This window comes from Cyprinus carpio, chromosome B2 (assembly GCF_018340385.1).
Source record: "Cyprinus carpio isolate SPL01 chromosome B2, ASM1834038v1, whole genome shotgun sequence".
In the NCBI taxonomy this organism is placed as follows: Eukaryota; Metazoa; Chordata; class Actinopteri; order Cypriniformes; family Cyprinidae; genus Cyprinus; species Cyprinus carpio.
Window position 1 is genome coordinate 19619764 of NC_056598.1, and position 21996 is coordinate 19641759.

Consider the following 21996-nt stretch of genomic DNA (forward strand, 5'->3'; position numbering starts at 1 on the left):
CAGCAGTGCCAGCTTGAGGCCACATTTGGGCCAAGTCCGTTTGCTATGTGGGCACTCAACTGTACGGTGTCCTTGAGTGCCCTGAAAGGCACCTTTAAATAAAATGTATTATTATTATTATTATTATTATTATTTACATGTTATTGTGGACTAGGATTGAGCGCCCTGTGATTGGATGTTTAAAACTCAATCCACATGCACTGCGAACAAAGCAGGTGCTTAAATAAGGATTGTATGATAATCATCATGCAACATTTTTCTTGTGAGATTAGCTTGTCAAGCTTTGCTAAAGCGTTCAAATACATCCTGAGCCTAGACGCATTCCAACACGTTTAAATTGCTTGACTGGGGTGCTTAAACGTCCTGATTATTGACTGAAAGCTCCTTGGATTTTGGATACAAGCAGAGCAATGCATGACTTTCCATTTTGATGTTTCATCCTTTTTCATACTTGTCAAAAACATGAGAAAAGGGGAAGCAATGTTCATTATCTTTGTACTTTATCGTGCAGCTTGTGTTTTCGGATCTGTGCAGACATGATAATGCAATTTGTTAGGTCACCCCCTCCCTTTCGTTGCCTTCCTCTCCTAGAGCTCTAGTGCCATCTAGTGTTTCTTCTGTTAGGCACAGGTTTTATTTTAGGGAATATCTATAGTTGGTGGTGATTAAAATAATGCTTGTAGGATGGAATTTCCCGAATGCTCACCTTTGTCACAGCTGACAATTTGCATGCAGTCATAAATGGCAATTCTTCAAACCACTGAGAATACTAAAGGCTTTTTCTTTACCGAGAAGAGCTCTGAGCTTAAAGAGACACTACAGATGACAAGATTTTCTGTGCGTTTTCATGCAAATCAACTGCGTAAATGAAAGTTATCTAATGAGATGTTTTCCTTCACTCTCCTGTTTTAATTTGGCCTGCAATGCATCATGCCAGTTTCATAACTGTCAAAACCCAGAGCTGTAGAGAAAATATGTCAAATCAAATTGGCACACTGTAGAGTGCGCAGCTCTCCAACTGTTTTTCTCTTCAGCCTTCCTTATTTCTTCTTCCCCACTTCTTCTTCCTTTTTCATTCTCTCACTATTGTCTAATTAAAGCACCAGCTAAGCATAATATTGGTAATGCCTTCTTAATCTACAGCTGGCATAGAATTTGATGAAACACTTTTAACACATTAGTATGTCTGAGGTGCTGAAGCTTTTTGATTGGCATCCAAAATGTGCAATTTACAGGCCTTTTAATTCATTAACTTTAAGGGGCCATTTTTAAGAGCTTTGTGATTTCTGTCACATTTACAGTTTTTTTCTTCAAGGGAATACAATGGAAGATACAATTTAGATTATTTAGAATCCTATGAGTAATTAAGAAAGCGTTATGTTTTGTAAAGAGCTCAAGAGTGGGTAGGATGGCTTGAGAGACTGTTTACACCCATCACTTCCCAAAAAGTCATCTGCATGACCTATTGCACTTTTCCTGCAGACCAGAGCCTGTTTAGATATTGAATAACAAAGAAAGAACTGCTCTGATTCTCCCCAAATGAAAAAAAAAAAAAAAAAAAAAAAAAAAAAAACATTTAATTAAATAAGAATCTCACTGAAATGAAACCAAAACTCAGTTTGGTTGGGCTGATTGATATGTTTGCAGTTTGCAGCAGGGCTTTTGTTGCTTCATTATTAAGTGTACTATGGGGTGTTGCATTTTCATTTCCTCATGTGTCTCTTATGCAAACTATTTGGCTAAACGTGGCCTATCTGATATTGCGAAAGGCTGAAGGAATAATGGCTTCTCACACTGCATTTTCTTCTCACACTATAGGCTCATAAAATCTCTGTGTGGTTTGTTATTTGTGTGTGTGTGTGTGTGTGTGTGTGTGTGTGTGTGTGTCTTTAAAACCTCAGGTGTGTGTGTCTTTTATTAAAGTGTGCTGCAGTGAAAGGGTATTCCCTAATTGGCTGTTGAGCTTGCTGATTGCTTTTGTATGTGTGGAGGTCTGCAGAGTAAGCAACTGTGAGTCCATATACTTTTGGGATGGGCTTAAAATAGAAGCAAAGCTTTACTCGATACACTTTCATTTTAGACTCAAATGATGATATAGTGTCTAAAATAGAGCTGATAGAACAAATATTGACGTGCAGTTAGGCATGGGATTTTGACAGTATGATAGCCTTAAGCAAAAATATCATGGTTTCACGGTCACGGTATTGTCATTACAGCTCAAAAATTTGTTATTTTTAAATGACAAAGCTGAACACAATATATTTTGTTTTTGATCAACATACAGAATATTAGGAACAGTAGAATTTGTTTATTTTTTCTTTGATTCGTTTCCTAAAATGAAGAAAAATAAAGACTGACATCTTTATTTAACTTAAATCTGTAATTACAGTTATTTAATTTAAGTTATATAATTCATATACATATAATTTATATTATTTCATATCATTTAGTTATATAATTTCATATACATAATTTGATTTAATAATAACCCAATTTGAAGCAAAAACAGAATGTTCTGACTAGCTTTGTGAAATTATACTACATGCCTGAACGAAACAAACAGCAGAAGCTCTGAATGAGATGCATGTTCACTCTCTGACACCAGGAGGCGCTTCTGCAACACCAGATTCAGCAGTTCCTTGGTTCCCACTGTAAACAAAGCAGTGCTGCGCTGAAATACTGAAATATAGAGCCATCACAAACTACAAGACACCATCCCCCTGCACTGAGGCAAATCAACAACTTGTTAAGGACCTGAATGAGTTTTATTGTAGATTTGAAACCCCCCACACCCATTCTGACCATCTCCCTACACAACCGTTAACACCTCCTGCAATCCCCCTCTCCCCCTCTCCCCCCCTCCTGGACCTCAAATCAGTGAGGATGATGTGCGCCAGGTCTTCAGGAAGAACAAAAGAAGAAAAGCACCAGGCCCAGATGGCGTTACACCAGCCTGTCTGAAAACCTGTGCTGACCAGCTGGCCCCCATCTTTTTACAGATCTTCAACAGATCTCTGGAGTTGTGTGAAGTGCCTTCCTGCTTCAAACGCTCCACCATCATCCCCGTTCCAAAGAAACCCAAGATAACAGGACTTAACGACTACAGACCTGTGGCTCTAACATCTGTCATCATGAAGTCGATTGAAAAACTGGTTCTGGCTTATCTAAAGGACATCACTGGACCCTTACTGGACCCCCTGCAGTTTGCTTACCGAGCAAACAGGTCCATGGATGATGCAGTCAACATGGGATTGCACTTCATCCTGCAACAACTGGACAAAACAGGGACTTATGTGAGGATCCTGTTTGTGGACTTTAGTTCGGCTTTCAACACCATCATCCCAACAGCCCTCCAGACCAAACTGACCCAGCTCTCTATTCCTAGCTCTATCTATCAGTGGATCATCAGCTTTCTGACAGATAGGAAACAGCTAGTGAGACTGGGGAAATTCATGTCCAACAGCTGCTCCACCAACACTGGTGCCCCTCAGGGATGTGTTCTCTCCCCACTGCTCTTCTCCCTTTACACCAACGATGGCACCTCAAACGACCCCTTTGTCAAGCTCCTGAAGTTTGCAGACAACACTACGGTCATCGGTCTCATCCAGGACGGTGACGAGTCTGCTTACAGACAAGAGGTTGAGCAGCTGGCTGTCTGGTGCAGTCTTAACAACCTGGAGCTGAACACTCTTAAAACAGTGGAGATGATAGTGGACTTCAGGAGAAACCACCCTGCACTCCCCCCACTCACCATTATAGACAGCACTGTGGCTGCAGTGGAGTCATTCAGATTCCTGGGAACCACCATCTCTCAGGACCTGAAGTGGGACAATCGCATTGACTCCATTGTCAAAAAGGCCCAACAAAGGTTGTACATCCTTCTCCAGCTGAGGAAGTATAACCTGCCATAGGAGCTGCTGAAACAGTTCTACTTAGCTCTGTCTTGTGCACTTCAATAACTGTCTGGTTTGGTTCAGCTACAAAATCAGACATCAGAAGACTACAGAGAACGGTTCGGACTGCTGAAAGGATCATTGGAGCTCCCCTGCCCACCCTTCAAGAACTGTATACCTCTAGAGTAAGGAAAAGGGCTCAGAAAATTACCCTGGATCCCTCACATCCAAGTTACCCCATCTTTGAACTTTTGCCATCTGGCCGGCGCTCCAGAGCCACAAATACCAAGACAGTCAGGCACAAGAACAGTTTCTTGTATATATATTTGTCTCTGTGTTGTTGTCTCTGTGTACTGGAAGCTTATGTCACTTAAAACAAATCCCTTGTATGCGCAAGCATACTTGGCAATAAAGCTCTTTCTGATTTTGATTCAAATCTATACAGAGACGAGATGAAAAGAATATACCACGTAAACGTTTCTGAAGACAGTCAGTTCCCCTCAGAAACACATTCATATAAACCCCCAAATCAATATTGAGGATTTTCTTCTAATATTTTGTGCATTATGAACAGTGAGTGATCTGCCTGCTACAGTATTTTTCTCTGTGCATCCGTCTTCAGCATCTCTGGCCTGTGTTAACGAGCATTTACAGACTTCATATTTTCACATAAATTACATTTTGGAAATTTTTTACATTGCATCACAGTTTATGCAAGTCCAGAACAGAGGCGAGTTGCAATAAGACAAAAAACGGCCAGTTGCCGATCACGTAAGTTCCAGGGGCAGCTGCTTAAAGGGTTAGTTCACCCAAAAAAGAAAATAAGCCCATAAATTGCTTATCCTCAAGGCATCCTAGGTGTATATGACTTTCTTCTTTCAGACGAATCCAGTCGGAATTATATTAAAATTGTCTTGGAGCGCATATTTTTTTCGGTGTGCATGTTAATCAATGAGTGCATTCACACCGGCAGCAGGAGAAGCGTGTGAGCATCAAGCAGGAGCGTAGCGTGAGCAGCACTGCAGCGATGGTTTTGGCACCAGGTCTATTTTTGCTGCGCCGCTCACGCTCAATTAAAGTGACAGCACACTTTTGATGAACAAAATAAATATGATTTCACACAAAACGTACAAAAAATGCACAGAACAACAATTTCTAGTGTTTTTACACGAATTGGAGTATGTCATGAAAGAAAATGAAGAACAAAAAATATGTATAGAAGATTTAGCCATTTTAACTTGTTTTTAATTTTTAATTGCCAAAAGCATTATAACTAAAAACAGTTTATCAAACTCACAATGAGTGATTCATCGTGCTCAGGATCTTAAGTTACAATGGAGTATGCTATAAACACAAGAAATTCATTAGTAATTCATTATTGACAGCTTCTGTAAATATTGTATTCTGTAAATATTGCACACGTGTTAATTTACGATTGGCATGACAAATTTAAGCCTTTTATTTATTTTCAGTTCCACAGTTACAGAAATGGAGCTATAGACACAATAAATGCACATAAAACATACCGACATATTCAACATTCGGCCTAATAAAAATATTATGAACGCTCAGCGTGTTCGCCTTGGTTAGAAGCACACCTTTTCATTTTTAAAATGAATCTCTATGAACAAGTAATGACTTAAACATAATATTCTCACTTAACAATTAACTAAAATAGAATAAATATTATATTGCTCCAGGTCTTCAGTTACAAAAATGGACAACACAAGGCACAAATTACAAACAAGGACACAAGACGAACACAGACACAAAAAAAATCTATAAATCATATTTACAGCTTCTAATAAAAATATTAAGCTTTAAATTACGATTGGCTAGAAAAGCATAGCCTACTTTTTTATATTTAGTTATCCATAAATAATTTAAAACATTTTGACATTCTTACTTAGCCTCACGATTAGTTAAAATCCATAGAATAATTCACATTTCTCCAGATCAGTTACAAAAAAGGAGCTTAATCACAAGAAATTTACATAAAGCATTTTGACAGCTTCTATAATGGACATAGAGTTTATGGATACACACCGAGCTATAACTTGGTTAATAGCCCATATCTGGGTAAGCGCCTATGGGTAAAAGTATGTATTGAAAAAAAAAAAAAACAGTATAAACAGCACGTTCTATATTTGACTCTGACTGAAACAACAGGAGGTGTTTTTGTTGTTTACCATTTACAAGCGAATCCCAGTTTTAACAAACTTTCAAGGCTTCAAAACATTCAAGTTTATAACTGACCAACTTCTAAACGCTGACCTCATATGTCATCAGCCCAGAGCTGCTTCCGTGTACAACTGTTGGCACAAGATACATTAAAGTGATTATTACATTTTGAATATGGATATTTTTCTTACAAAAACGCATCGATTCATTACAGGAGGCCTTTTTTTCACCCCCCGGAGCCATGTGAGACACGTTTTTTAATGGATGGGTGCTTTTTATTTAATTTCTTTTGGACTGAAGCACTGCAACACCGCTGAGTGGCATTAAACAGCTTGAAAGATCAAGGACAATGTTTAATAAAACTCTGTCTGGATTTGTCTGAAAGAAGAAAGTCATATACACCTAGGATGACTTGGAGTGAGTGATTTATGGCCTATTTTTTATTTTTGGGTGAACTATCCCTTTAAGTTTGGCCATCCTACACACATGTGACTGAAGGGGGTCATGTTACTCTCTACACTGCACTCAACCTGAGGGATTACGACACTTTCAGTCTTTGAGGAGACATAAAAAACAGTGCATACCGTAGGAACGGTATAATGGAAAATATTAGTCATTTTGAAACCGTGAAATTTTCAAATTGCGGTATACCTTGAAACCGGCAATTGGCCCATTCCTATTAATAAGCATATTTATTTTATTTAATTATTTATATATTATTTATATATATATTTAATTTTTAAATTGATCTTCCTAAATTGACACTTTTATAATGCCATTATTAATTAATGTATTATTAATAATAATATTATTTATTAATAAATAAATGAATATGTATTAGTTATATTACTATAATAATATTCATACTTAAAAGTTACAATTATTTTTGTAATATTTTATAATAATTTCATATTTTCATATTTATAATCATATCATGTGTTATAATCATATTTGTCAACCATTAATCATAACTGAAATGTAATCAATTAAACAGCCCTTTTCTAAAGACTGAATGGTTCTTACTATCATTTTTAAAGCTAAATCATGTTGAATTCTGTTTTTCAGGAAACTCTCCATCAGATGAATCGGAGGAGCGGGACAAAGAACCACGCACACTTACTTACCCAGCATACATTGCCAGCCTGCTGGACTCGGGTGCCAAGCGCATGGCGGCGGGGGTGCGCATGGACTGCAGCAGCCAGGGCCAGTGCCCTCTGTCCTGCCACCTCTGCCACATGAGCCCTGGGCCTGCACGTCCTGCAGAACCTGTGCTGCTCAACATCACTAAAGCCACGCCAATCTACGAGCTGGTCAACAGCAATGAGACCTACCAGGTATCTATGACTCATAATGTTATACTCTCATCTATTTAAAGTTAGTTTCTTTAAATTTTAATTAAATTAATTAAATATGATTACTTGAAAAAATATAATTACAACAGTTTTTATTTAAATTAATTTATTTAAAGTTATATTTCAAAAGGCATTTTAATTATAATGATTTAATATTATTATTTATTTATTTATTTATTTATTTATTTATTTATTTCCTTTTTCTGTTATAATCCTAATCTCCAAAAAAATTTAGTGGTCTGTACAAATATACATCATCCAGGTAGATGCTGGACTCTAGTGGTGGTAGAGGACATTTCCTCACGTATACTGTAAACCATATTGAGTGTAATAACAGTGGTATATAACTGTGAATCTTACAATGGCTGTTTATAATTCATATTAGTATTCATATGACATGCTCTGCATCTTTGTCTTTTCATGTAGGCTCTGCAGGTGGCCATGATGAGTGTACTGTGGTGCTCTGCTAAAGGTGATGTTATTGATGACTGGTGTCGATGTGACTCCAATGCCTTTGGCATAGATGGACTCCCAACCTGTGCTCCTCTACCTCAACCTATGTGAGTTCAGGAAATTTACAATTTCTGAAGTGAGGTTTTAAAGTAGACGTTCATATCTTGGTCAAACATTTAGTCATAAATGGTCTATGTTGATTTTATACTCTTGTAACTCAAGCTGTCCCATTCGTATGAGCCCAGCAGTTCATTGGTCATCATAGAATGGAATCATGCAGAGCCACCAATCGGAGTGAGAATTGTTGATTACCTCATCAGTCAAGAGAAGGTGACAGAGCGGACTGATCACTCTAAAGTTGAGACAGGTAGGTAAATTATGATATGAGCTTATACAAACCATTTGAGATAAATAAAATCCACATATAACTCCCTGCCTTTGATGTCTTAAAGGCTAAAAAAGAGAAACACTACTTAATGGCCATTTATTTGGGAAGCAGCTGTGTAATAAGCGGGATAATGTACATTCAGACAGTCATTATCACAAATGAAACTCCTTCAGGGTGATACAAGATCCCTCTGCCTCACGCTGGGCTCCTGATCATCCTGCCAGAGTTTATTTTGTGATAATGGCAACTGACTGCTCATGAATATATGAAATCTAAATTAATTTTAATTGAATTTGCCAGAACTAAGTCTGAACCATAAAATGAGATAATATGGCTATATTTTATATTGAAATAATGAAACAATGCAATAAAGATATTCTGTTCTTCTGATGCAGAAGCTTTGATTGTGCAGTGAAATCCCCCACATAGTTGCCTTAAAATTTAACTCTACCTGTGAATTAAAATAGCCACCACAATTTATTGAGAAGAACCCTGCAGTTAAGGGTTGTAAATCTGAGGGACGTCTTATAAAATTAAGATTAAAAACCATTCCTGAGATAAAGTAAAACAAATGCGTAAATTTAGAGAATTACCCAAGTGTTTGGATGTTTCAGTTGACACCATTGGTCCTATTATCGGGGAATGAAAGCCAAATCAGAAGCCAAAGAAACTCCCTAAACAGGGTGATCATTCAAGACAAAACCACAAGAGAAGCCAACGATCACTTTGATTTAGTTTCATAGTTCAGTAGCAGAAAGCAGATAAAGGTGAACCTTTCAACCGGGTCATGTGGGAGGGAAGCACGCAAGAAGCCATTACTAAAAAAGAACAAGTGAAAGCACACCTAGAGTTTGCCAAAAAGCATAATAACAGCTCATTTGTGTCATGGGATTGGATTATTGCAGTCAGATGAGACCAAAATGAAGCATTTTAGTCTGAATTCAGTGTGAACTTCCCACCTCTTACTCTCAACAGTTGATCATTCGTTCATAGTTCATTCATTCTGGCCTGTGATAATTGCAACAGATTGCCTATATTTTCTGCTTTTAAAGTTCTGGGTTAAAAATCCCATTTGGCCTCTAAATAATTAATAATCTGAAATAACCCACAACATGATCTGAAATACCCTCTATGTTGTGCTTTCACCCTGTTTTAGATTCTAGACAGTGATGTATTTGTGTAATTTTGAAAGAATGAAACCATTTGAGGTGAATATTAAGTCTCACATCTCAATCCTGGGCAAAATGGACATCACATGGGATTTCTCCATGAACATCAAAAACTTTCACCTCAGTCAGGGTGAATGTATGTTCATTCTAAGCATCATTTATCAGACAGTGTGAACCTGGGTGAGGTCCATGTTATTGTTCTGCCAGAGTTTGCTGAGAAGAATGAATATGTCTTAACCTGAAAGGCCCTGGCATTCCAAATAGGAGCCTACCTCAGACACATGTATGCTTTCTGCCCAGGGCCTTCAACTCTAAAGTTGTGCTTTTCACCTCTCAGGTCCCCCTGGTCTTCGTACTTATGTACTTACTTTGCTCTATACCAGCGCCAGAGATTTAATTCCAGTTTAGGAAAGAGTTGAAATCGATTTTTCACACAGATGATCAATGGTTCTTTAGAAGGCCTTGAAAGCAGGTCTTGATACTGGACTTGCTGTGCTCCATAAGGATTTAAGACACACATGTAGCTCACTGTTTTGTATGTGTCAGACTTATCCGATGAATGATTGATCTGTTCACAGCTTAAACTGTGAAGTGTTGTAAGTGCAATGAGAAAGACCACCTTGAAGCTGTGAAGGGCAGAGCCGCAGCAAGAGTTGATTCTGGTAATGATTAGGATTTAAGCATTTCAGGATGAAGCAAAAATTATCATATGTTAAATAACCTTGGATTATATCAGATATCAGAATATAATATCTGATATTATATATATATATATATATATATATATATATATATATATATATATATATATATATATATATATATATATATATATATATATATATATATATATATCAGAAACATTAAATCCAGGACACTTTCCTTTTGCTACCAATCTCCTTTCCGGAAAAGAATAGTGAACCTCTGCCAGGGACTGAATACTGGCATTACAAGACTAAAAGTGTAAATAAATATACACTAATGCAATAATAATGACATTTGGGTATGTTTTGTGTGAACCATGAGGGTGCAGGCTTGAATTAGACCATGACGTGTTCTAATCCTATTCAACCCCAACTTCCTGTCTCTGTCGATAAGTAAAGTTTAGGCTTGAAAATGTTTTGAAAAGGTTCTTTTTTTTAATTTTTTTTTTTTTTAACAGGTCTATTAATTTATACAATGAATTATAGACCTATAATAGAAATTATTAACACTGCAGTCATAAATGAAAATTGAGAAGCTTTATTTCATGCACCGATTTTCAAAAACAACCTTTTTAACGCGAAATATGTTTTTTTTCTTTTTTTTCTCATGTTTCTCACTAAATGGGCCACGTGAGAAATATTAAGGGAATAATTTAAGACAGTTATATACTGTTATCAGCGTATGTTGAAGTAGTTTTGTCTCTCGTTGTCTCAGAGAATATGCGCCGTTAATGTAGCATTAGAAAGCTCCTTCAGTTTTTTTACTTTCACCTACTCTATAGCAGTGCATTACTTAGTAATGCGTTACTGTAATTTGATTACTTTTTTAGTAACAGAGTAATCTAATGCGTTATATTTTTCAAAATAGTAAGTTACAAGCCGAGGTCTCTATACATTACTGCCCAGTACGTTATAGCCCCTTCAAGCCACGCCCCAGCTCCACCACTGAGTGTCGAAATTAGGAAAAAGTATTGTAATTTCCCTACTGTAGTGTAAAAAAAAAAAAAAAAATCTATGAAATATTAATATACAGTGCAATTGTTTTACAATACTGTATATGGCTTTTACTGTCATAGTTATTATTTTTATTATATTCTAAGTTGTTTGTTTTCCCAAAACACTAATGTGAATTTAATTTCGACAGAGCCAGTATATCACAAAAGAGGGTTGAGTCCCTTTTAAAGTTTAGGTACAATTCAATTCACAGAAATGTTTCTGACTTTTGAAGTTTTTAGACTTTCTGATTTGAAGCTTTCTTAGTTAAGAAGCTCTTAATTTTGAATTCTCAATGTGCATTAAACAAAATAATGAAACTTTAAAATGTACAAAAAATATATATATTTTATTTTTTTCAATATTTTGATATTGTTACATCCCTACAAATATAAATAAAAAAGCATATATATTGTTGTGCATGGGTTTGGGTTTAGTAAGATTTTTTTCTTATAAATGAATTCTATAAATTAAATTAATCAAAAATATCAATGTTACGTTATCAGTGTTACAAAGAAAAAACATAAAACATTTGGTTCATCATAAATACTGAAAAATATCTCAAATATCCTGAAGTTGTCTAAAATAATTTTATGCCCCACTATCAGTATTGATAATAATAATAATATATGTGTGTGTGTGTGTGTGTGTGTGTGTGTGTGTGTGTGTGTGTGTATTTATATATATATATATATATATATTTATATATATTTCTTCTGAAATATCATGTGACAATAAAGACTGGAGTTATTTTAAACTAAATTAATATTTCACAATATTAATATTTCACTGTATATTTTAATTAAACAAATCTTTGGTGAACTTAAAATATATTTTTGTAAATGTTATGTTTAAAATTTTCTTAAAAACAGTAAAAAATCACACCGTCTTAAATTTGAAATATTGTATTATACATGTATATTAGTGGGGGAGAGAGATAGAGAAAGTAAAAGAGAGAGAACTGAAAACTTGGCTGCGTGTGCTTTGACAATGCAATCTTTTGGACAATGCTTCTGTTTGGTCTTGAAGTCGTTTTATGTGGCAGGCTACTCTGGAACTGCAGCCAAGCAAAATGAAACTCCTGAAATATAACGATAATTCCCCCCTGTTGTAATGGTTGCTACGCCCTTGTTTATATGTAAATTATTTCAGGCTTACACCTGTATCATTAGCGTTATAAAATAGACTGATGCAGAACACATGTCCTCCCACTTTAGCGGTACTTTTACCAAATATAGTGCGAAGTCCCAAACTGTGTTTGCACCGTGACAACCTTTGGCTTGCCTGTTATATTTTCCTCTATCTTCATCCATTCCCTTCTTTCACTTTAAAGCCATGCCCATTGCCTGTCCTCCTCCACCTCTATTGTTGCCCTTGTTGAAGTTAGACTTTAGACAAGTTGTGGCTGTTAAAGCAGAAAAGAACATCATGTTATATCAAGTCCAAATGTGGAATTGTGAAAATGAGATTGATGAGGAGATTATGGTAGATGTCTTACTCCAAGCCAGATACTTATGGGTGTTTCTGTATTTTCCTCTTTATCTGCAGAGGTAACATCTTGATCTTTACAAGCCTTCGATTTAAAGGTGGCCAGAACCAGCAACTTTTCAGCCTTTACTGGAAGGTTCAGAATGTACTCCAAAGGCTGTCAGAAAACTGATTATAAAACCTTATTCGATTTTCAGGAAACATATGAGGGATTTTCTTAACTCATACAAGGCTGTCCTTCATTTGCTGCACAAAAACAGAGGCTGTAACTTGCTACCCACGTTGCAAGTCATTACAATACCCTGTTTATGTTTTACCAGGATTTGTTTGACATGTCTGTGCTAATAGCTCACAAAGCACGGACGTCCTTGTTAACAAATGACTATTTCATTTGCCTGACTCAAAGGAAAAGTTCACCAAGAAATGAAAATTCTGTCATCATTTACTCACCCTCTTGTCATTCCAAACCTGTATGACTTACTTTTTTCAGTGAAACTTAGAAGGTATTTTGAGAAATGTGTCCCAGTGTCCCAGTGAATGTTGGGTTACCAACATTCTTCAAAATATCCTCTTTTGTATTTCATAGAAGATAGAATAAGGAAAGAAATACAGGTTTGGAATGACATGAATGTGAGTGAATGATGACAGAATTAAACATTTTAAAATGTTATTCGTTTCCTTTGGAACACACAAGGAACACACAAGGAACACACTTCTGAAACATCTTTAGGACTTTTCCAAAGCCAGTTCATAATCTTCCCTGTCAAATATCGATCATTATTCACTGATAGTCTTCCCTTGCAGTTTATGGACTGGATCAGTCAGCTCACTGAAAATAATCAGTTCAAAAGAATGATTTGTTAATGAATCTGAGGTTCTCAGGTTTAACTCAATGATGTAAAGCAAGATTATCAGTAAACAACAGCTTGAATAGTCACCTGTTTCTCATATGACTACAGAAGGCTGGGAATACAGTCGTTATGGATTTTTCTTATGATGCGTTTTTGTAATTTCCCAACTGTTTAATTTTTAGTTGAGAGCGAAAACTAAATTCATAAGTGCCTAAAAATTCACCTACGTCAGTTTTCTGTAAATCATTGTAACTGTGGACATGCACAGAGTTCACTTGGAAAGGGAAAAATCACAGTTTTGCACATAAATGACAGAACCACATTTGCCATACGATTTCCTTCACCACATATACAATGTCTCTTCCTGAAAATGATGTCCAGTGCTTTATTTTGTGTATGGTTGCCCAGAAACTAGATGTGGCTCATCTTACCTTGTGGCTGATTTTACTTTTGTCTGAGGTTAAGCAAATAATAACAGAATTTTCAGTGTGAGTGAACTATTCCTGTAAAATCCGATTTGATTTGGATTTTAAAGTGTTTACTGGACATGTTGGGAGTTTAAGAAATCTGAGTGTGTGAGTGAGAGTGAACCCATTGATAATATAGCAATAGCACACACCGTGAGCCTTTGCCGGCTTTGCATGCTAATAGAACACTTAATTGGAATCAGGCACACAATGTGACATCATAGCATGTGCTTTTCTATCTCATGGTGTGTGAACCGAGTAAATGGGAAGTCTGCCTTCAGTCATCTCACCCCGACCAGGCATGCTGTGAAAACAAACAGCTTTCCCCGCCAGACTGATGTCAGGACTTTGATCGCACAATAACAGCCGGGTTTACTCGAGGGTCATAGGGACATAACATCCTACCCATAAACACACATGCTTTCTCCCACGGGTGGCATAAAGAACCAGGTGCCACACTTGCCCTAGTAAAGCAGAGGGACCTCGCCTCCAAGCAGCAGGCAAAACAAGAGCTTCTGAAAAAAATAAAGGCAGTGTTTTTCCCGAATAGGTGGAAGACACAGTTTCACTCCTGAGGAATGTTTCCATAGAACGGCTCCTGGAGGATGATCTCATTCTGTGTCTGTGAGCGGGGTCAGGTTCTGGAGCCTGAGCAGGTGCACTGAGGAAGCTGGCACTGATCGCACTGATTCACTCATACTCCCACAAATCTGGGTGTCTGTGCATGCACACACTTTTGGACAGGCATTTAACTCTGTTATAAGCTGATTTCGTTTGGGTGGGTGCTTTTACATTTGCACATGTACTGTATGTGTGTGTCTGAGAATGTTTATTCCGTTACTCCAGTCTTCAGTGTCACATGATTCTTCACAAATCATTCTAATATGCTGATTTGGTGCTCAAGATGTCTTCTTATTATTCTTATTAAACCAAAATTTCAAAAGAATAGCATTTGTTTGAAACATATATTCTTTGTAACATTAGAAATATCTGTTCTATCACTGTTTGTGAAAAGTCCTTGCAAAATAAAGGCATTAAAGGGATAGTTCACCCAAAAATGACAATTCTGTCATTAACTACTCACCCTGATGTCATTCCAAACCCGTAAGACCTCAGTTTGGGTGAACTATCCCTTTAATTACATGTTTCTTTATCTTTTAATCTTACTGACCCCAAACCTCCTAAAACAATCTATTTATTTCCCAGTTTTAATTAGATTTTGAATTCAAAATTTCCCTTGTGTCTCCACTGTGTGTTATCATTTTGTACCTGTGCAAATTGCTAGACATAATATCCTGTGAACACCAAGAGGATAACATTATAGTCCAAAATCATAAAAACGTTGTCTCCACCTGTTACAGGAACTCGGGGGCCTTAAGTTTTCTATCCAGGCAGATGATTTTATGATGAACAGTTGCTGATCTACAGATTTACAGAAGAAATATTGTAGTATTGTCCTACAGCACACATTCTATCAGAATTACATTCTGCAGTTCTGGTGTTTCCGTCTCAATATATTGTGCAAGCGAGACACTGCTATTCGCAATCACAAAAGTACATTATTTGCATCTGCTTTAAAGCCTTGCCTTTTAAACATTTCATTCGCATGCTGTTCTGACGTGCGCTTTTTCTGAGCATGTACACCCGAAGCATGTGCACTAAAAAGCCTGTCAAACAGCCCCTGATTACTGAACTAAGTTATCTTTTGCTCTCATACTGTCAAAACACACAAGGTTTACATATAGACTCTGAAAGTAAACAGTTGAGAGAAAAAAACGGATAGGCTACGTGCCTGTATATTAGATGTGTCCAGGTCTTAAAGGGACAGTACTACACATGCTGCCGCTTGTCATTAAAGGGATAGTTCACCCTAAAATTTTATTTGTCATTATTTACTCACATGTTTTCCCAAACCTGTGTTAATTTATTTCTTATGCTGAACACAAACGAAGAATGTGGGTAATCAAACAATTGCTGATCCACATTGGATTTTATAATAGGAATAAAATACCATGGAAGTCACTGGGGAAGAGCAACTGTTTGGTTTTCCACATTCTTATGTTGAGCAGAAGAAAGAAACTCATTTTTTTTCAAACTTTTGAGTAAATGATGGTATAAAAATAAAACACTGTGACCATTAACAGACAGATGACAATTTTTATTTTTGGGTGAACTATTCCTTTGTTAATAAAACAACAAAACAAAGAGAAAAATCATTCACTACTCTTGACTCACTACTCTTCAAAAACTTTAATACAGTTGCTTTAATAGGAATCAGTTTATATTGTGTTTTATTTTTATATTTGTTCATTCAATTTCTTGAATGCTTCTGCTAAATACACCTATTTTACCTGAAAATAAAACACTGTTTGTTTTATTTGTATATTACAGTATGTGTAGTTGTAATGTCTGTCTTTGTTCTTATTTTTAAATAACAAAGATAAAATAATGCCAAAGATTTTTTTATCTTCGTCCACTTTGGCCTAAATATCCACCATTCTTTTTTTTATATTTTGTTACCTTGAAAGGCTTTGTCTTTATATTAGGGAAATTAGTTTGGCTGTAAATCTCCATGTATTTCAAAGGTCCATTTGTTTAGGGGCCGGCAATATGTGCTGCCGGGCAACAACTACTGTATATGGCCTCTGTTTGTCATTAATATGAAATTGTACATTATTACATCTTTAAAGGAACATTTCACCCAAAAAGAAAAAAAAAAATAATAATAATAATAATAATAATAATAATTAAATTACATCCATGATATAGATGAGATTATTTTTTTAAAAGGAGATTATTTCTTAATAGAACAGATTAGGAGAAATTTAATATTTTGTTTATGAACTATGCTTGATCTGTGCATATTTCTCTCCTGATTCATACAAGCTAATTTTTTGACTGGAGAATGCAATAATATGTATAGAAGACTCTATCTATATAGTAGAAGCAATGGTTTAAAGTTAAAAATAATGATGGATTTATTACAAACACAGGTTTTTGTTTCGCAAGATGTCGATTGATGTGGATTACTTGTGGATTATTGTGATGTTTTTATGAGCTGTCTGTACTCATTCTGACGGCACCTATTCAGTGCAGAGGATCCACTGGTGAGCGAGTGATGTAAATGCTAAATTTGTAATCTGTACCAATGAAGAAACAAACTTATATACATCTTGGATGGCCTAAGGATGAGTAAATTTGAGCAATTTTGTTATTATTATTATTATTTTTATTATATTTTTGTGGACTATTCATTTAACTTAACCCTATGCTTTCTACTCTAATAATTTATTGTAGTGTAATGTTTAATATTAGATGACTTTTTGGAATACTTGACTCTGATTGGTCAGTTGCGGCATTCAGTGATAGTATTCAAATAAGGTTTATTCTTTATTATAAATTTGTTTGTGGTCATTTAGTTTTTCAATATCAGAATCTAACTTACATTTGGTTCACTTACAATTTTTAACATTTGGTTACGTCTTTGATTAAGTTTTGTAATTTTATGATTAGTATTGCAGGTATGCAGTTTTTATAATTAGTGGTTGTGATTGTTACTGTATATGTTTTATATCTGTTAAAGAAGATTGATAGTTGTATTTTGTTTTGAACCAGCTTGTGTTTTCAAATGTGTTCTTTGTATTTTCTCACTGAAATAGTTTTTAGGGCTTTCTTTGGTGTGGTCGGCCTTTAGTCACGTTCAGTATATAAACATGTCTTCCAGGCATTTTTCTTACCTTTACAGCACATGAAGGCTAAGTGTTATCACCTGTTGGTTGCTGTCAAGTGTGGGAGTATATCAAATTGTAGGAAAGAGCATGTATCACAATTTAATCGAAGCTGAGCGGCAGCTAAGCTCTTAGCAGCGCTATGACGTAGATGGCAAGTGTAGCGTCTATATCAAAAGCTCTTTGCACGGAAATGAAAGCAGATTAAAGAGTTTTCATTTTCACTCCCATCCAAGTAATCTCTGCGTAGTGCTTACACCCACCTTTCCTCTGCTACAATTAACCTTTTATATCCTCTTTTCGTCGAAGAAGACAATATGTTCCACGTGGGAGATCGAGTCTGTTAATCATTTTTGTGGAGGAAATGCCAATAATTGATACATTACAAACCTTTGTTATCCATCGCTCGCTCTCTGTTCATCAAAGTAAACAACGAAGGCCAGATGTTGTTTGTGGAGTACTTTGCCGCGCTGCCATGTGTGTTTGGTACCAGAGCGTTGCTGTTTAATGGAACTGGTAAAACTTCCAGCTCTTTGGATACGGAGCTGCTCCTGTGATGGATTTGGAGTTGTTTAATTGAAATGTTTACCTGTTCAACAGAAACAAAAGATCCTCTATATGTGTGGTCAGACTCAGGCTGTTCCCTAAGTCTAATAGAAGCTTTATTTTCTTTCTTTTTTTGATTTTGGAGATTGTAGTTGTATTTTTTTTATACGAGTTGGTAGAGATAAAGTTCCCTCTGAATGTGTGGCAAAGAGTATCAGAAATTTATGTCCTCTCTTTTTCTTTCTTTCTTTCTTTCTTTCTTTCTTTCTTTATTTCTTTCTTTATTTCTTTCTTTATTTATTTATTTGTACTTCCTTCCTTTCATCCTTCCTTCTTTCCTTTATCACTTCCCCAGATCTTTTTTCCCTCCCCTCCCCTCCCCTCCCCTCCCCTCCCCTCCCCTCCCCTCCCCTCCCCTCCCCTCCCCTCCCCTCCCTTCCCTGTCCCCCCTTCCCTTCCCTTCCCTTCCCTTCCCTTCCCTTCCCTTCCCTTCCCTTCCCTTCCCAAGACAAATGTTTTCTTTGCTCAATATGTGTGGCCAAGGGTCTCAGAAAATGACTTGCTTTCCTTCTTCCTTCATTCCCGTCCTTCCCTCCTTCTTTCATTTCTTTTCCTGTCTGTCTCTGCCTCTCTCTCTCTTTATGCTTGCTCTCTTTCCTCTGGTTTAAGTTATACACATTCAGCTTCCTGGTTCACTGCAGGAGGGAAACAGTAATGTCTGTGTGTCTAAGTAGCAACAAATCAGTTTAGAGGAGACATATGGCAAACATTGTGGAAAAGCTTTAGGCTTAAAACACTAGCGGCTCACATGAATCCAATTCACAGCTGTTGCCTCTGTATATTTTTAATGGAATCCTCTGTATTTCATAGGCAAAATAAATATTTTTGTACACCATGGCTCAGTGTTTACCATACACACGTGTATTTCAATCAAGGTTTATGTTTTCTTTTTATCCGCAGTTGATTTATCTTGTTTCAGTAATTCACAAATCTGATACTTACATCAAGGTACTGATGTTTATGAGGCTGAATATAGAAGTCGTTTGAGGAATGTTGTCTTTGGCTCAGATGTGTAGAGAAGGGTCTTGGCTTGAACTGCTGAAAATGTTATGCACTCTAAGACAACATCTTTTAGTCGTCCTGTTGGTTGGCTGGTTTTTACATATATGATGCCAGATCTTTTATGAAAATGCATTTTTTTTCCTTTCACTACCAATATCTATATATGCGTTAGTTGAGTGTTTTTCCGTACATTTAACCATGCCATTTATTTTACTATAATTCCGGATAAATCAGAGAGATTTTAATTGGCATGTTGTCCAATCCCTACATGAGGTCATACTAGGACAGGGTATTCCCAAATAAATATTCACCTACCACATGCATTATTCTCTGGATACAGAGAAGCATGCAGAACCACATCAAAGTGCTTTCACATGTTTGAACTATTTATAAATTTGAAAAGTTCATTTCTGCCAAAACGATAGTTTGAGCAAGCCAGGTGCCATCTTCAGTGCTTTCCAGTGTGCTGTGTAAAGTCATGTTCTGACATTTTCATGTTTTGATTCACTTAGTAGACCTGTTCCCTTCAGCAAATAGATGTTTTTGTTTGTGTTTTCTTTTTTAATGAAATGTTGCATATATAAGTTTTTGATTTGCTTTGGACTTACGTGTATCATTTATTCGACATTGTGGGTGATTCTCCTCCAAAATGTCTCGCAAAGTCTCTTGGATAGGTTGGGATCCTTTACCTGGCTGGGCCTTGATGCTTTAACAAGGTAATGAGAATCAGAGATGGTTTTTGGTCAAAGCCCATGAAAGTTTAACAGAGGGCAGCCAGGCATCGTAGTGTGGTCATGTCAACCCAGGTCTATCCTGATAAAAAATGGGACTGAGGCATGAAAATGGAACATGATGAAAGAGTATAAATTCAGCTGTATTTGCCAGACACCTGTACTTGTAACGATTGTCAGACAAAGCTTTAGATTGATAAAGAGGTAGGGATATCTTGATAGGTATTTTTATTATTATTATTATTATTATTATTATTATTATTATTATTATTATTATTTTTAGCTTATTATTATTTTCATATCACCATTTGTCAAAGAGAGTTAAAGTGTCAAGTAGCACATTTATTGGAAACCTTTTTCCTGCAGACCTGTTGCTGTAGGGAACTGGACTGGAAGTTTCCATGCCAGTGCATGACAACACTTAAAATAGAGAGAATGAGCATGAGCCAAGAAAAGAAAAAGAAAAAAATGGGGGGAAACACACCGGGGGTAAAGTGTTAAGCTTAAAAAACAAGGTAAGGATACTAAACTTTAATTCTTTTGGTAATGTTAGTTTGGTCACCATAATGCTATTCCTTTATTGCATGATTTAAATTCCTTTCTAAAGAAATTGTCTTTATCATCTTCAGTAGAAAAATCGTAAATTTCAAGTCGTAAATTTCCCCTTCTGTGTTGTTTTCTGAGAACTACACCAACAGGTTTGCCAGAGGGCTTGTCAGTGTTTGCCAAGGTCACAGTGAGTTTCTGATGTACATTTTTATTTTTTTTTTACAAAAAAATAAAATAAATATTTTTAGATCATAAGTATAATTAATGTTTACAACATAATTTTTAAATTAAAATTTAATTTAATTTAATTTAATTTAATTTAATTATTTGAAAGCCCAATAAAAGGTATTTGTAACTTTATCTCATAGTTTGATAGGTGATAACATTAAGAAAAAAGTCAGAATTGTGAGAAATATACTCAGATTGGTGAGAAATATAATCAGAATTGTGAGATACAAAGTCAGAATTGCAAGATGTTAACTCACAATTCTGAGATGTCACTATTATATTTTGTATTATTTATTTGATGTCAGAAACTAAAAACAGAAAATAGCAAAGCAGAATCTTTTGAGATGTAAATCCAAATTATGAGATAAAAAGTCACAATTACCTTTTTATTTATTTTATCCTGTGGCGGAAATGGGCTTCCATATAAATGCAATTATTTAACATGGTAAAGAAAACAGCAGCCAAGACACTTCCTACTCCACTGTTTCATTCAGTATTACCACAAAGAAGTCCCCCATAAACAATCTTAAAACATCATGTGCTCCTCAGTTCATAAATGATACACAATTTATATCTCATAAAAACACACTTGCAAAATTTTCCACACACATCAAAGTTTTATTGACTTTTTACAACATTTCACCTTTTTTGTCGACATAAAAGAAAGATGTTAGAGCTTGTTGTCGGTGGAACTGTGCTTGACTGGATAAATATGACCTGAACTGCTGCAGTCCCTCACAATGTCACTTTTCATTAACATCAGTGCATGTGTTCCTCGACTCTCTACTCCACAAGCACTGTAAATACTTACTGGTGACAGCAAGCACATAATCACACACACTCTTATCCTCTCCGAGTTTATCCTGGCATCGTGTTCTCAGAAGCCTGGTATTTTTGAAGAGGAAGCCTCCAGGAAGACAAGCAGGGTGACCACCACTTTTAAAAGGTTCCCCATCCACAGACGGGAGGTTTCTCTTTGCTATGAAAGGCACACGAGGCCCCCGTGCTCATGTCCTATGACGCATGCAGGCCACCTGGGCAAACAGTATTCATGTCCACTTCTTAATAAGAAAGGCAAAGCACATCAGCTCCACAGGTTACTTCTGTATGGACTCTTTATTTGATTTTAGATGGCAGAGACTCATAGCTCGGTCTGGGTCACGCGTCTTGTGTGAAATCAAACCACTGACATCTTCTCCGGTCGAAATGTCCA

The 21996-nt window shown here is 36.2% G+C and overlaps 1 protein-coding gene across 1 annotated transcript in view; it reads left to right on the top strand.

Annotated features, from left to right (window-relative positions):
* LOC109056344 (astrotactin-1-like) overlaps positions 1-21996 on the top strand; it is a 228090-nt gene that overhangs the window by 200958 nt on the left and 5136 nt on the right. The window contains exons 17-19 of the mRNA XM_042719157.1: positions 7140-7408; positions 7853-7987; positions 8096-8246. Coding sequence (XP_042575091.1) covers positions 7140-7408; positions 7853-7987; positions 8096-8246 — 555 coding nt within the window. The remainder of the gene's footprint in view (positions 1-7139; positions 7409-7852; positions 7988-8095; positions 8247-21996) is intronic.